The sequence below is a fragment of the Festucalex cinctus genome, chromosome 5 (assembly GCF_051991245.1).
Source record: "Festucalex cinctus isolate MCC-2025b chromosome 5, RoL_Fcin_1.0, whole genome shotgun sequence".
Classification (NCBI taxonomy): domain Eukaryota; kingdom Metazoa; phylum Chordata; class Actinopteri; order Syngnathiformes; family Syngnathidae; genus Festucalex; species Festucalex cinctus.
Window position 1 is genome coordinate 30,560,614 of NC_135415.1, and position 16,245 is coordinate 30,576,858.

The 16,245-nt window shown below is 42.1% G+C and overlaps 1 protein-coding gene across 2 annotated transcripts in view; it reads right to left on the reverse strand.

Annotated features, from left to right (window-relative positions):
- The window catches only part of ncor2 (nuclear receptor corepressor 2), a 61,795-nt gene that overhangs the window by 3,903 nt on the left and 41,647 nt on the right, over positions 1 to 16,245 (reverse strand). The window contains exons 20-43 of one of the 2 annotated variants that reach the window (XM_077521393.1): positions 15,146 to 15,575; positions 13,676 to 13,796; positions 12,472 to 12,739; positions 11,310 to 11,474; positions 11,057 to 11,193; positions 10,856 to 10,955; positions 10,635 to 10,739; positions 9,767 to 9,858; positions 7,714 to 7,864; positions 7,441 to 7,590; positions 7,259 to 7,351; positions 6,480 to 6,697; positions 6,048 to 6,393; positions 5,746 to 5,946; positions 5,333 to 5,581; positions 4,694 to 4,789; positions 4,337 to 4,591; positions 4,050 to 4,230; positions 3,588 to 3,955; positions 1,298 to 1,428; positions 999 to 1,198; positions 683 to 817; positions 407 to 549; positions 277 to 330 (exon numbers count right to left, since the gene is read on the reverse strand). In XM_077521393.1, coding sequence (XP_077377519.1) covers positions 277 to 330; positions 407 to 549; positions 683 to 817; positions 999 to 1,198; positions 1,298 to 1,428; positions 3,588 to 3,955; positions 4,050 to 4,230; positions 4,337 to 4,591; positions 4,694 to 4,789; positions 5,333 to 5,581; positions 5,746 to 5,946; positions 6,048 to 6,393; positions 6,480 to 6,697; positions 7,259 to 7,351; positions 7,441 to 7,590; positions 7,714 to 7,864; positions 9,767 to 9,858; positions 10,635 to 10,739; positions 10,856 to 10,955; positions 11,057 to 11,193; positions 11,310 to 11,474; positions 12,472 to 12,739; positions 13,676 to 13,796; positions 15,146 to 15,575 — 4,389 coding nt within the window. Of the gene's footprint in view, positions 1 to 276; positions 331 to 406; positions 550 to 682; positions 818 to 998; positions 1,199 to 1,297; positions 1,429 to 3,587; positions 3,956 to 4,049; positions 4,231 to 4,336; positions 4,592 to 4,693; positions 4,847 to 5,332; positions 5,582 to 5,745; positions 5,947 to 6,047; positions 6,394 to 6,479; positions 6,698 to 7,258; positions 7,352 to 7,440; positions 7,591 to 7,713; positions 7,865 to 9,766; positions 9,859 to 10,634; positions 10,740 to 10,855; positions 10,956 to 11,056; positions 11,194 to 11,309; positions 11,475 to 12,471; positions 12,740 to 13,675; positions 13,797 to 15,145; positions 15,576 to 16,245 lie in introns of both variants that reach the window. The other variant, XM_077521392.1, reaches the window with a different exon arrangement.

Consider the following 16,245-nt stretch of genomic DNA (forward strand, 5'->3'; position numbering starts at 1 on the left):
TGAAGACAGGGGGTGGATTTTTTATTTTATTTTTTTAAAATCAGATAAGAAACAATTAAAAAAAAAAAAAAAAAAAAGAAGAGAAGATGCTGACTCACAAAATTGTAACACTAAACTTAATAGATGGACAGAAAGTAAACAACAAGATTAAGCAACAACAGTGGAAAGTAAACAGGAAGTGTGAGATATAAAACAAACAAAAGCCTTTGATAGAGAAAGATTGAGAACATTTTTCCTCTGGTTGTGTCGTGATGTCAAAAGAGGGTAAAAAGTGACCTGCTGTTGTTGATGCCGGCATATTGAAGATTTCTGTTCCAGGCTGACCCGCGTCTGAAAGTGTAAAAGTATGCACACTTAGAAATCGTTATCAGAGTGCAAAGGTAAACTACGCTCGAGTAACACTCACTAAAATCGTTGTCGTTTCCCACCACGGTCATCTTCTTGCTCATCTCCTGCTTCTTTGATTTCACAATCGCGGAGGTGTTCTCAGTCAGCTTGCTGAAGAAAGCCGGAGGCTGGGAAGCGTTCGGAGGCGAACGGGAGCCCAATCTGCGGGAGGGAAAAGTACATACGCATAATATGGAGGGGAACCGATGGGCAAATGAAATACACGTAATAAGACTACAAATCCTTCTTTCCAGCCAATATTCGTGAAGAGCTCCACAGCAACATTTTGTCTTACGTTTGCTCTCCTTGTTCATTCGAATAGGACCCTCCTCCCTGGATTTCAGGCTCCGAGTTGGCGCCAGCAGGGGATACGGGTTCAATACAGTCATTGGAAACACTGATGGGTGAAGACTTGGACTGAGGAGGAGACCTGAAAAGCGCACTCAAGATAAAGTGACCTTTTCTAGACACGAGCCTCATGTTGTGTATGAAACGTGAGCACTCGCAGCCTATTAATACATTTATTAGCCGTCAGAAATAAAACAGTCACGCGGGCTCTTCTTTCACAACCCGTCGGTCGCTCATGTTTACTGCTTCGTAACGACCCTTACCGGTCTCTATTCCGATCCGGCCCGAGGCCCTCGGGGTAGCGGGTCACTTGGGGAGATTCTTGGGAAGCGGCTGGAGGCTGTGAGGCACTGGGGGGGCGGGTCAAGTCCAGGATGGGCGAGCCGTGGTAACCTTGTTGTTGATGCTGCTGCTGCTGCTGCTGCTGCTGACTCTGCCTCGTGTAATCTTTCGTTATCACCTCCTGTTGCCACAAGAACGGCGTTGACATCAAGTTGTTGCGGGATAAACTCAACACAAGACAAACCGTTAGGAAAATGGCGACCGGACGGTGTGGACTTACACTGATGTGCTGAGCCAGGGTGACGACCCTTTGGCTACCTTTCACAACCGGAGAAGGTGGCTTCTGACCCGGGGACAGCCTCTCCTCAGATGGAGGACGGTACAGAACATGCGACTCCATTTTCTGTTGAGCTGGAAGTTCAAACCAAACGTGGTGAGGCAAAAGCAAACAAACAAACAAACAAACAATAATCACAGTAAAATGTGCTTTTGTATGTCCAATCAAAGGTAACAAAAATCTTTGTCAACCCCTCACCATCACCAAAAAGGATAAAATAATCCTAATTCCAGAAAGAAAGAGTAGGAACCCAATGAATCCACAAAAATTGAATAATCCTTAAGCAGGTTTGGCTGTCATAAGAGGTCGAGGTTAACAGTGTTTTCTGATCCTTTGTTGATGTTCTTTCCACCTATTCTGCTTAGAACAAAATAATTTATTATCCAAATAACATACTTTAATGCAGCTATTTGTCTCACACTGCTATACAGCTACAAATTAAAGCTAGTTCTTCTATGTTAAAAAAAAAAAAAACTCTTAAGAATTTGCCAAGGACATTTTGTGCAACTGAGATGTGCTGAAGCAAAAAGGAAGCAATCTAAAAACTTCTTCTTAGCCTTTCTTACTCTCTGCAGTCTGCACTTTATGATGTCATTAGTGCAGAATCCTCTCGAACTGGAAGCTACACTAGCGGAACTTTCTTATACGGGTATTCCTCCCTCAAACATTATAGTTACTCGTTCACTCAGGATCACTTTATCTCAAAGTTTTACAGTTGCCACACTCTTATTACATTGTATATCATCACACTTCATAATAAAAATAAATGTAAAACCCTTTTATATTTCTCACTGCTTTACATGCCATTACATCCCGGCTCGCATATCCGTCTTCGTATCAACTTGACACATTTCTGATATCGCCCAAAATGCGATATCACGTTGTTCTACCGGTCCCAGCTGCTTGTTCGTATCATGCATCAATGCGTGATACATGACAGTCTCGTCATGACAGCGAAAACGCCAGTTTGTGCCTATATGTGACCGACTCTGGCAAAAGGGTCCTCGTGTACCAAAAAAATAAATAAAGTTTTGGTACTTGCATCTTTAAAATGTCCATATCATAGCAACCAATAGCTTAGGAAAAAGATATGGAACTGAAATGTTCAGGAACTGTTCAAATATTAGTTCACTGTAAATTCACTGTAAATTAAATCTAGTCAGTAGTCATCTGTCCTCACAAATACATATGTTTTTAATTATCACTTTCATTATGGCTAAATTGTTATGGATTGTATGTAAAATAAAACATCAACAACAATGGTCTTACATCAACGATATTTAAATTGTTAATGCCTCAACGCTGTATTTGATGCTTTTCAATGCAATTTAAGGCCTTTTAATCAATTTAATGACCCACTGAAACCCTGTACATAGGACAGTTTTTTTTTTTTTTTTTTTTTTTTTTTCATGAATGTTAAAAACTTGTGGAGCAGAACAGCTGCTTGAGGATTTTGGGTATTGTGAAATGAAAAGGTCACTGAGTCTTAGAGAGACCTTTTTATAAGCTGAATGACAGTAACACTTAAAATGACAAACAAGAATATTGACATTTTTTTTATTTTATTTTTTTTTTTACATGTGTGTGTGGGGGGGGGTCGTGGAGGTTGCTTGGGGTTTGGTTTTAGCTCAGGAAAAAAACTTGCCAATTCAACAGACAATTGAATTTTAATTGTAGTCACTAAACTTTTACGCTTAAAGTGAGTTGCGAACGCGTGAATTTTCTGACAAATCTTTAGACGTAAAGACGATGAAAATAAGAAATGAAGTGATTTTCTGACTTGATGTCTGATTAGCAATCACTATTTGAAGCTGACACCTTAAAGGACACCTGGGATATTGCTCTTCCTTCAATGAATAATATACAACGTCACAACTTAAGATTGCATCAGTTCTCAATCAGATTCTTCATTTAATCTTAGCCAGTTAAGTGGAATTTGGGTATGCAAGAGTTTTTGTTTTTCCAAAGGGCGCCCTTGGTGGTCTTTAAGTTCGTAAAGAATGTTTTAAAAGAGAAATTATAGTATAACAATTGAAGAAAAAAAATGTAACTGAATAGGGCTGATTTGATAATGCCAACCACCTGATGGGGGCGTGTCCCCTCGGATCCACAGCATCTTACCATCAGTGGCGCTGCTGGCAACAAGCAAGCCCGTTTGGCATCCGCATTTCACAAGAAATTTGACGCATAATAACCGCGTTTATGAAGTTGGCCGCAGTCATGGCGGTCTTACCGAGTGCTCTGAGTTCTTGTTCCTGAATGGACATCGGTTTGTTTTGAGTCTTGTCCCGACCAGGTGTACCGCTTTCTCCACGGCCAGGAGGGTTATCCAGCTGCAGGTGTGGCGGTCGTCCTGAAATTGAGGAATAGGGACCGGGGTATATCCCCCCCTGGCTGCCGCCGGACATCTTGGGGTCGGACTTGCTCGTGGGCCCATGCTGGTCTTGGACTTGTTTAGGTAGTCCTCTGTTTTTGCCATCACGACTCTGTTCTTTGGCTATGCTCGAGTCCAGTGCGGGTGCATAGGCCTCAGGGGGCAAACCAGTCCTTTGAAGATGGCTATGGTAACCTTGGTAACGGGAGGGTCCCGACGTTATGGATCTGACAAGGAAAAAAACAAAAAACAAAAAACATTCTTGCCGTGAGTGCCTTTGTCCATTGAGTTGACATTTCCATGTTTTGTTCTGCAGTTTACCGTAACACGGAGGAACTGGAGTGTTCGGTAGAGAGATTCTTGCTTCCAGTATTGTGCAAGACGCTCGGCCTTTGCTGCACATTCTCTTGGGTTCGAGGGGAGACTGGGGAATGCTGGTGGCTGTATGGCTGGGAAGAAGGTCTCACACTGCTGCTACTACTTGCCAAGCTGTGCTCTGTACCTGAGACACAAACAGGTAGGCATGCGTTCACAAATATATTCCTCCCCCGCCCCGTCCTGTACTTCTGTTAACAGATATAGAATCAAAAATAAAAGTCAGTCCGCACCTGGTCGCCAAATGGGGGCATGCTCCACATTTGCTCCACCCTTTTCTCTGTCCCGCTCTCTATCTCGGTCACGATCTCTTTCGCGATCTCTCTCTCGTTCTCGCTCCCGTTCCCGTTCTCGTTCCCGTTCACGCTCTCTCTCCCGCTCTCGGTCTCTCTCCCGATCCCGGTCTCTGTCACGATCACGTTCTCGTTCACGCTCACGTTCTGAAGAAGAGGATGTGCCTTGTATCTTGTTCATGTGCGAGGACCCAACTTTGCAGAAAAAACAAAAACAAAAAAAACAGAGAAGCAATTGTTACATCAACATTGATCACTGGTATGACTGGTACCAGTTACTGGTATGAGACATCATACCGGGTGAGATTGGGGGAGTGGTGTAAGGCCTGCCAGGGAAGGTGGTGCTTCCCCCTGGGATGTAGGTGATGCGATCCATTGGGGAGTTGGCTGTCCCTGCAGAGGGAGGGACCAGGACAGGTAAGTGCGGCACCTGAGATAGATCAATGATTCCTATAACAGAGGAGGGAAGAAGAGGAGAGCAAAAAAACTTTTAATGGTAAATAAGCATGTGATGGTTTAAAGCAGTGGGTTAAAAAATTTCATTAAAAAAAAAAATATATATATATATTCTTTAAATATGTATGTATGTTTTTATTAAATATTTTTTATTAAATATTTTTATTTTTATTATTTTATTGTAATATGTTTTACAATATATTTTATATTATTTATAATACGTATATATGTGCCCTGTGATTGGCTGGCAACCAGTTCAGGGTGTGCCCCGCCTACTGCCCGGAGCCAGCTGGGATAGGCTCCGGCACCCCTTGTGAGGAATAAGCATTTAAGAAAATGGATGGACGGGTGGATATGTGTATATATATATTTTAATTTAAAAAAAACAACCTAATCTTCAACAGCTCTAGTTCATTTGTATACAAAATTGTGGGGTGCCGATAATCTGTTAGTCAATGAACACCAACAAAGTGGTCTTACCACGAGGGGCTGCAGAGTAAGGCAGAGGAAGGGGCTGATCTCGTGGCGTAAGGCCCCTTAGCATGTCTGAGCGCTGGGCAGCCATAGCAGCAGCTGCAGGCCACTGGTGCATTTGCTGGGAAGTAATGTAGTCGTTGAGCAACGTCTGACGGTTCTCCAGGGCTGCTGTGTCTGGAAAGCCCCGGATGAGGTAGGGATAGGGATGAGGGTATGCCGGGTTGGGGGCCAGATGGCGAGGCAGGTAGTAGGCTGGATTCAGGAGAAAGAAAGAAATAGCTCTTCATAGAGGGCTAAGAATCGCCAAATGAAACATTCCACATGTTGACAACTTGACATTGAGAAGATTTAATGGCGTCCCATAACTCATTCAACCTTCGTATGTGCGGCGTGCAATGCAGTTGCTGCGACCGTACCTGGGTCAATGGGGATGCCGCGAGGCAGAGCTGCAGGATCGAAGGCCAAAGGGATTTGTCTGTAAACATCAGCTCCGAGGCCCTGCAACAGACGCTCATACGTCTGTTGGTCAGGTACCCCCGGGAGAGGAGATTTGGTAGCGCTCATCTCCCTCGGGGTGGGTGTGGCTTTACGCTCCTGAGGTTCTTTCTTACTGGAGCCTGGAGAAAACAGAACACATTGATCAAACGTGCCATTAACATTCGACGTGAAATACTTCTTCATCTTGAAGACGAAGGAACAATGAAGCAAATGTCCTCACCATCATGTTGCCTTTGACTTGCCTCCCTTGAAAGAGGTGAGCCACGGTGGGACGGTCCAGGGTAAGGGTTCCTTAAGGTGCCTTTGTCCTCGTAGCCCACTGGGCTATGATGGGATTTACCACCCTGCTCTGAAGCTAGTGTAAGGGGAGAAGAGCGAGCTATTGGGCTAGCGGTGCTGACCACTGCACTCGGGCGTCCTTTGGGCGCCTCTTCGTAGCGTCCCCTCTCTGCCCGCATCTCCAGGTGAGGGGGCGTGTTATGGTAGGAGCGCGGCGAACTGGCTATGATGGAGCGAACATCGTGTCGTTTACCTGAGCCAGCGGCCTCCTGTTTCATGGGTGTTCCCTGAAAAGAAATATCAACAGGAAAATGTAATCAGGCATTTGACGAAAAAGTAAAAAATGTTTGGTGCATTTTGGTGGTATGTTTACCGATGTTAAAATGCCCTCCTTGGTCGTCTGCCTGAGCTCCTCCCTGGGAATGAGATGAATGGAACGCCCGGCCTCCTTTACTGTGGGCACCATCGCCTCCCTGCCCTTCATTGAGTCCGACAGTGAACTGGCCCCACGTGGTGGAGAGTTCTCTCTTTTCATTTGCTTCGCCTCCCTTCTCAGGTAGCTCTCCTGAGGGTCCAGATGACGTGGTATACCTAACACCAAGACCAAATATCATTTCAAGATATGTAGATTTTGCAAACAATCATCCATCCATCCATTTTCTTGCCCGCTTATTCCTCACAAGGGTCGCGGGGGCTGCTGGCGCCTATCTCAGCTGGCTCTGGGCAGTAGGCGGGGGACACCCTGGACTGGTTGCCAGCCAATCGCAGGGCACACAGAGACGAACAACCATCCACACTCACAAGCACACCTCGGGACAATTTGGAGCGCCCAATTAACCTGCCATGCATGTCTTTGGAATGTGGGAGGAGACCGGAGTACCCGGGGAAGACCCACGCGGGCACGGGGAGAACATGCAAACTCCATCCAGGAAGGCCGGAGCCTGGACTCGAACCGGAGTCCTCAGAACTGGGAGGCGGACGTGCTAACCACTCGACCACCGTGCCGCCCGCAAACAATCATTTCAGTGTTAATTTGGGTTCAAGAAAATGAATGAGTAAGACAGCCTTTGCACACTCATACACTAGTTAGCAAATATAGATAAAAGTGACTCGATGTTATGAACGATCGGTGGCTAATAATCGTTATTTTACCTTGCGAGATGGAACCACGTATGTGGTGAGCATCTTTATAAGGTGTGTGGTGTGGACTGTCCCTGTCATGAGGCATGGCTCGACCAATAAGACCTGAGATGGGACAAGTGGCAAAATTAGTTCAATACTGAAAAGGTAGAATCTTGAAAAGGTCAAACAAGATCAACTCTAGCAGCGGCTACCTTCACAGTTGGAGGCAGACAGTGACTCCCTCATAGGCAGACCTCGGGAGATGCCTCCCTCCATGACATCGTAAGGACGCTTTAGGCCAAGAATTTCACCAGGCTGGCCTGCCCCCCTGCCCTCATCTTTCGAGGTTTGAGAAACTGGACCTACACATTCCAAAGAGGAAGAATTCAGCATTATGAAAAATGGGTTGCATTTACATTTTTCTTCTATTCAGCATTTATGATATCGTTTGCACAGACATTGTTGGCTTTGTGTAAAATACTCACGGTCATATGTGAGGATGTGCCCACTTATTCCCTCGTAGACCACATGACCCTTTGACAATGCGTCGTCTCGCTCCCTGTCAGCACGGCTAGCGCTATCCTCTGTGATCAGACGGGTTATCGTTCCCTTATATAGCACATCAGCCGGTGTCCCCTGCGGACGCAGTGAGAAATAAAGACCCATATGCATCATTTCACTGAGAAGCAGATGGGTGAACTGACATGGTGAAACTAAAAAATTGGTTAAGATGGCAAAAGCTAATATTGATTTTTTTTTTTTTAGCTAGCTAGCTTTAAAAAAAATAAATAATAATAACAATTGCAGTTTGTTTGCTTCAATATTGCAAATGTGATTTAATATGCCATTATTTTTTAAAGGTAATCTTCACATATAAATATATATCAAACACAAGCAATACATTAATCTGTATTTATGGGACTGCTGTGAAGCAAAGCAGTCACATCTTATTCTTCTGCATATTATTATATCTTCATGTTTATTCTCCTTTATGGCAGTTTTTCTTGCAAGAATGCAGCCCACACCATTCAACGTTTCCGCAGAAATGAAGTATCGAAAGATGTGTCTTGAACCGACTTGGATACGAAATGATATGTAAACATAGAAAATACTATATATCTATAAACTATATATATATATATATATATATATTATATATTATATATATATATATATATATTATATATATATATATATATTATATATATATATATATATTATATATATATATATATATTATATATATATATATATTATATATATATATATATATATATATATATATATATATATATATATATATATATATATATATATCAGTACATAGATCCACACTGGGATGGGTAGCCAGAAGAGATCACATTTCAGCTTGTTCAGGAGTTCCAAGAAGTCTCTTCCAATTCTTGTAGAATTTGAGTAACGGGTGAGGGGTGAGAGTGCCGGACTCGTGCGTCTGCTTGCTCACAAACATGTTTTATTTATAAATGATGGCAAATAAATGATGTGCCACAAGACAACAGCTTGCGCATGGCTCACTTTTGCTTTACTAATCTGTCTTCACGGACTGATTGAGCCAGTTGGATATTACATTACAGTGGCTTGCTTAGAATTAATAGGTACAGACACGGCACACCATGTACTTGTTGCTAGGGTGACTGGGACCAGACAGAGCTTTGCTTATGTCACAGCTGCTGGGAAATCCAGTCGTTTCTGCACTCGGGCTGCCTCTTGACCTCACAACTGCTCTGTCTTGTGCTCCATCCTGTGGCCATGAATCACTGCGAACTAACACGATGGCTGCAAGTTATGCGAATTCGGAAGGAATTTGGGGAAGACCAAACAACAGTAATTTTGGGATAAGAAATTGATGATATGCTTTAGTCTGTTTCTCATTGTGGAGCTTCCCAGGTGAACTAGCGATTTCAAAGTTTCCACCATGTTTGCAGAAGTAAACATGGGATATGTATGAAATGTATGAAATTCACTCTGGCCTCTGAAAGTGTGTGCGCGCAAAGAGTCTGCTCGCCTCCCACGAATTTGCGAATGCAATCAGCAGTTCGCGCTTCAACTGTTTCTTTTCCTTCTACTGCCTGACGCGCTGGACTATGGCACTAATTTTTTGGGGGAGTATTCTGAATAACTGAAAGGCACATTTCAACAATGCTCAGAATTTCTGAAAGGTTGGAGTGAAGCAGCATGTACTTCCGAACGCATCCGCAGTGAGGACGAAGATTTTAGGGGGCGGCGAGCTCATGGTCATGTTTTTTTTTTTTTTTTTGTACAATGAATTTATTGCCCCCCCCCCCCCCAAAAAAAAAAAAAAAACACCCCAAAAAAAAATGGACATATACTCCAGAGCAACTTGCTGCATATGCATTTTTTGGAGTGGTACAACTTATACTCCGGAGTAAGGTATTGTCCAAAAAGTACGATACATATTAGTAAATAAAATAAAGAAAAAAAGATGTGGGTTTAAAATGCTAAGATAGTCATAATGGGGAAAAAGCAACAAAAGCACTACCAACAATCTGAGCTCACCTGAGTGATGGAGCCGCCTCTGTAGGAGATTGAGGAATCTGGATGCATTCTGGTCCCTGGGATCCCCTTCGTTATACTGCCCCCCTGAACAGCTACAATTCAATTCAGAAAGGCAACAAAGATGTTTCTGACACAAGAAGCAGTAGAAGTGGATTTATGTAAGCTTCAATGATACTAGTTAGTTTTTCTTGCCTCATTATGTTTGAAATAGTGAATGTGGCAAAGTGTGATTTTGGTCTAGCTGATTTTTTTCTTTTATTCTTTGTTAAATACAAAAATGTATGAATAAAGTCCAGACCAAGGATACTTTGTCCATTTGTCACACATTGGTGAAAGTTCCATGCAGAAATTAGTGTTTTATTTTGAAGAGCTGGAAGGCTTTGAGCTCCATGATAGTGTTTACTGCAAAGTGGTTATTTTTCCGGCTGTAAGGTACTTTCCAACAAGTCCGGCATTATGCAGTACCATTTGGACGATTCTGGTTCCTGAATTTTGATTGAGATTCCTAACGATTCTTTTCAGCAAAAAAAGATTAAACTAACCAGTTCATTATTTTTTTGGATGAAATCGTGTGAACTTCATGGTGTATTTAATGTCCTGAACTTTCTTGGAGTTTGTCAACTTTACAATGAATTTCTCAAATGACTTTTTTTTTTTTTTTAACCAGGATAATAATATCAAATGTATGAACTTGAATCTAACACGAGAGCCTTATTTTTATGAACCTCAAGAAAATGCAACAATGCAGCAGATACTTAAAGCAGAATCCCTTTTTTTTTTTTTTTTTTTTTAATTAGTTGGGTCAGGCTTGGCCTATTATCATTATTACTATTATCAATTCATATAAACAATTAAGTCCAAAACATACCTCTTCCACCATCGTGAGGTGTGCCTTGGCTAGATGGGTTGTCTGCTTGCAAGGAAGAGCTGCGGGGGGATAACTGTTCTTGCTTTACCACAGGGAATGGACCACCTATAGAAAAGCAATTTAGTCAATAATGTTACTCAAAAAGATGGACGTTGCTAACCATTAAGTGAGCTTAGAATAACGCCAGAAGTGAACGTGGTTGTCCAGATGATTTCACTCACCAACTTTCCTCTGATCAATCCAAGACAAGCTCATCTGAGTCGACGGCATTTTTCCATGTTCAAACCCATGAGCAGGGCTGTGCAACTGCACCGGAGTCCCCTGGAAAAGCGTTTGTTTGTTTAACAGTATCCATAATACTTGAGCATATGTTTGCCATATTTTAATTTGAATTCTTCTCAGACTTGTGTGCGGTATTATACCTGCGTGATGGAGCCTCCTGGTTTGGTTGAGGAAATGAGAGGTGGTGGCTCTGGCATAATGAGAGGTCTCACTGCTGCTTGCCTGGCACTATCCTGTTGCAAACCAGGAAGTCCTGGATGGCCCACTTGCTGGAATGCTGACAGGTAGAAGACATTATGAAAAAATGAGTAGAGAAATAGTGCAGCTAATACATACAGAGAGAGAGAAAAAAAAAAAGACTTAAGGCCAGAGGAGATTAAGAAGAGTCTTTACAGTTAAACTGGAGCAGGTGTTGGTCGTGACTGATCTTGGTCATGTCTCGTGGGGAGATGGGGAACGGGGCCAAAACTGGACGACCCAAGTTAGTGGACCGGAGCTCATCCGGGCCAAGTGCGGGCCTCTTGACTTCACCATGTGATGAGAAAGCTTGCAACCTTTCTGCAAAAGCAACACAAAAACTCCATCATGCATGTCTGAGACTGTTAAGACTGTCTTTTCTTAAAATCTATTATTTGAGTTGTTCACAATGGGCTTTCTAAGACAGGACTGATCTGACATTTACATCCAACAAGCTCACAGTTATCAAGTGCACTAAATACACCAATGGTCCCTTCTGGGTCAGTAGGGATACAATAATTTATTAGCGCCCTCTCTGCCAGTGTCCCAGAAACATATGAGAACACTAGAGAACAAACTAGAGAACACAGACTCAAGGTCAGCAGCCAACTAAGCAAAAGTAGTCGAAACACTAATAAATGGGTTTCATTAACTTCCCAAGCATCATGCATGATTCTCAGCACGCCTTCGTTTTTTCCTTTCCAGACATTTAAAATCGGCCAGATGTAACACTTTAAGCCCTAAACTCTTTTTCAGGCTTTTGCTCAAAAATGACATACCCAAAATAAAAAGAGGAAATCTCTGCAACCACAAAGTCTAATTGAATAATTCTTGTGTCATAACAAACTTGTGAGATTTGTTCATATGTGTAAATGTTTGTGTAATATATGTTACTGGTTAAAAGTAAATAAAAATGGCACACAGCACAAATGCGGGAAAAACAAAACAAAACACAAAAACACGTGTTTTTTGCATGAAGTACAGCCATTTGAAAATTAAATTCGTTGGCGTTTGAGCTGTGTTAGGGGCATGTAAAAATGGCTTATATATTCTCGTAGCCCCAGTTCTGCTGTTTAATATTCTTTCATGATTAGTGCATTGTTTCACACAATTTCTTCTTCAAAGTCCGAGAGGAGTGGACTCAATTAGGGCTTAATTAAGAGTCAAGATCTGACAACTCCAGCATGTGCCACCATCAATAAACTACCCAAAAAGTGTTGTTGTGATGTGTCTGTTCATTATCAATGTGTCCACCAAAAATCTTGTGCTGCTAAGAGGTTCAACATGAATTATCCAGTCGGCAATCAAAATGGCGTACCGTCCTTGTCAGCGATGGAAGGGCTGCGTGGGCGGATGCGAGGGCTGCTGCTATGAGGAACCTCCCTGTCTCGTTCTGTTTGTTGGGAATAAGGCTGCTGTTTGCCCGGCTGGCCTGAAAGCTGCTGCTGCTGCTGCTGTTTGACCTCCTGAGATGACTCCCCGTGAGCCATGGTGATCTGCTGCTGGTACAGTGCCAAAGCATGGGGGGGCAGTACAGCCTTGTTACCCCCACCCCGCTGATTGCCTTGGACTGATGCTTCTGGTATCTACACAACGGATGAGAAGGAATTAAATGGTTTATATCATGTATGAACTTACACAAAATAATTAAATCCTCCTTCATGTATTCAACAGTGTCTGATTTTCATATCTACAAACAAAGCATAAAAATTGCACCGGTTGAACTTCTTGCAACTTTTCAAAAAACAAATGCAAGTCCTTTAACTCATTTACTCCCAATAACGTATAAATACGTTTTTTTAAATGTTCTAAGTGTCCCAAAGACGTATTTATACGTTTTTTGTTTTTGTTTTTAATGCTAGAGCATACAGAAGGCTTTGATGCAGCCTTTCAATTGCAAAGAACGGTTGCAGAAATGGTAGTTATTATACAAACGGCCAGCAGGTGGCAGCAGAGTAAAGGAGATCAACCAGGGCCATCTAGAAAAAAAGCTCAATTACTTTGAATTTTAAATAGATTTGTGAAAACTGATGAAACTTAGCTCTCTTCTAATGCTAATTGCTGCAAAACGGAAACAGATAGAAACATACTTTTTTTTTCCCTGATGAAAGAAGAGACTTTAATCTTTCTTTTGATAGGTTCCATGCTTTTATAGCAATAGAACACAATATTCTGTGGGCCTTGCAAAATCAGTCCAAATCCAGTAAAACAGCCGAGAGCGAACTGGATTGCTTCTGTGAAAATGGCTGCGAGTAAATGAGATAATGATACATTTTCAAGTTTGTAAAAAATTCTAATCTCTACACTATAAAATATAATTTGTGATCGCTGATTCTGAAGAAATCAAAGAAAAAGAAAGTAACATGTTTTGCAGACATTAAATTTGTGCATTATGAAAAAAAAGGCAATGATTTAGTCAAATGCTCGAAATATTTAGTTACTCAGTTGCTTTTATATGACAAACGCTTCATTGACGGGAGGCCGCAAGCACAAAAGCGGAGGCTGGAGAATGAGTCACTCACAATCGGTGGTATGGCAGCAGCCCGCTGTTTGAGCTGTTTCAGGTCCATGGGCTTCTGCAGAGGGGATGATATGACCCCATCATGAGTGTAGTTCAGTAGACTTGGACGAGGAGATGTCATTCTACACAGATATGAAAAAAAAAGAATACAAAAATATTAGCGGGATTTTTTCCTTTTGCCTTCTTACATGTACAACACAAAAAAATGTAACACATTAACAAGTGATGGCTGCATAGTCACAGAAAACAATATTGCAAAATACTAATATAACAGTATGATACTATATGAACTTGAACTGCATTATTGACTGTATATATACTCAGTATAAAGTGACTGAAAGACACAATAGAACAAGTGGAATCTCTCACACACACCCGCACATACACAGCGCACACACACACACACACGTCCCTTTGTTTGCTTTGGCAGAGGGCAGCATTTTTCTCAGCTCTGCCAGCGTGTTCAATCGGCACTCATGGAAGAAGAAAAAAAAAAAAAAAGAACAAATACAGCGCAAACAAGACTAATCATTCCTCCCACGCACTTTGACACCCATTTCTTGTGGCCTCATTCACAGGCACGCACATTAGACAGCATACACTTAAACATGCACATAATAAGCCTTAAGTGCCACTGAAACTATTTTTGCTGACAGAAGGACAAGTCTGCGAGAACAAACCAGTGGTGATTGCACTATTTAAATACCGTATTTTCCGCACTATAAGGCGCACCTAAAAGCCTTCAATTTTTTCAAAAGCTGACCATGCGCCTTATAATCCAGTGCGCCTTATATGTGGATCAATATTGAGCCGCAACAGGTCTCGCTGTCAAGACGCTATCGGTGACACTGCACGATCGGTGACGCGCATGCGCGGAAGATCCCGCCATCTTGGATCGCTAGCTAATACTAATACTTTACCTCAGAGAAAATAACAAAACAGCTGTTTATTCATTTTGGGAGTGAATGGAGTTGTCAGAAAGCTGGTTTGTAATCTATTCATAAAGTTTGACTGACCTATTTGACTGTTTTGTTGACATTCCCTTTAGCGCATCATCATCTAATGGATGCATAACGTAACCCCAGCCTCTAATGTAGCGCCTTATAAATTGAATTTTTTTTTAAAATATGTCATTCATTGGAGGTGCGCCTTATAATGCGGTGCACCCTGTAGTGCGGAAAATACGGTAAATGAAAAATACAGATCAATTTTACTCATCAATAATTGTATAGTATTTATCCTACTCATCTATAAAAATAAATAGAAATGTTTGAGGTATTTTTATTATATTTATATACTACATATTTTTATTCTGACGGCACACAACTATTGTTTTGCTGAATAACTCCAGCATTTTACAATTCTTTTTAGTGGGGGAGACTTTAAATGTAGGGCACATTTCGTCTCGATCACTGTTTCATGCATTGGAAAATGAATAAATGCATTTGAAAAACCAGTCATGCGTTTTCACCTGTTCTTTTCTGCGTTGTCTGTTTCTTCCACTTCATCAGCACTGCAAGTGGCGCTAGAGTCGCTGTCCCCGTGGGAGCCTACTTTGGCCCCGTGGTCTTTCTTTGAGCTCTTGGGACAGTTCTTGACATCGTCAGCGTCTGCTGTCGAAGCTTTCTTGTCTGCGGCGTCAGCGCTTGGTGACGACGGCGCGAGATCCTTGTTTGGCTCCCCCGCTTCAGTCTTGATCTCCTGCTTGATGGCGACCTCTGCATCTTCTTTGACCGGAGCTTTCACATCTCCTGCGTGCTCGGCGTCCGCTCCGGCGACCTCTTTATCCCCAGCATTAGAGCCAGCCTTCGACTTATTCGGACCCTCTTCCTTGGCCTTGGTATCGTCAGCTGAATGTGGTGATGGCAAACTCTCCGTGTCTGAGCTGTTGTTGGCGCCACCTATCGGAAGGCAAAGCAAGGGACTCGTGAGAGAGTTATAATACATAACCAGGAATATTTACACGTTTTTCAAAATTTGTAACCTCAGCTAGAATTTCTGTTGTACTTCAAATAGAGGCCTCATTTTTTTCCCCCCTTCAGGTTAAAAATACCACATGCTGCCGTGCCAACCATTACAATCTGTTACCGGTTAGTATCTTAACTAAATGACAGTAATGACCATTACTATGATGCTACCATGTGTGGCAGTAGATGTCATTACCACAACACACGTCAACTATACAGCAGACATTGCATCTGTACAGCTGGGAAAACAAAATAAAAAAAAATACAAATCTGCAAAGCAACACGAGGCAAAATCTGCTCAATCTTTCAACACTGAACCTAAACAAATGATGATGATGTCTTCTTGACAAGAGAAGCGCACGTGCCTCCCTGGAGGACAAAGCGGGAAAACGGTACAGCTTCACAGACAGTGGAACTGAAATAGTTGAATGAGTTTATTTCATGTGGAAAAACAAAACAAAACAAAACATGCAGTGTCCAGAAAATTAAGAGACTCGGCTCGACCTGTCAGAAAGTGACTTAGGTCGTAATGCCATCTAAATTAGCGTTGAACAAGTATTCATATTCCTTCAATTTTTACATTTTCTATCTTACAACCACAAAC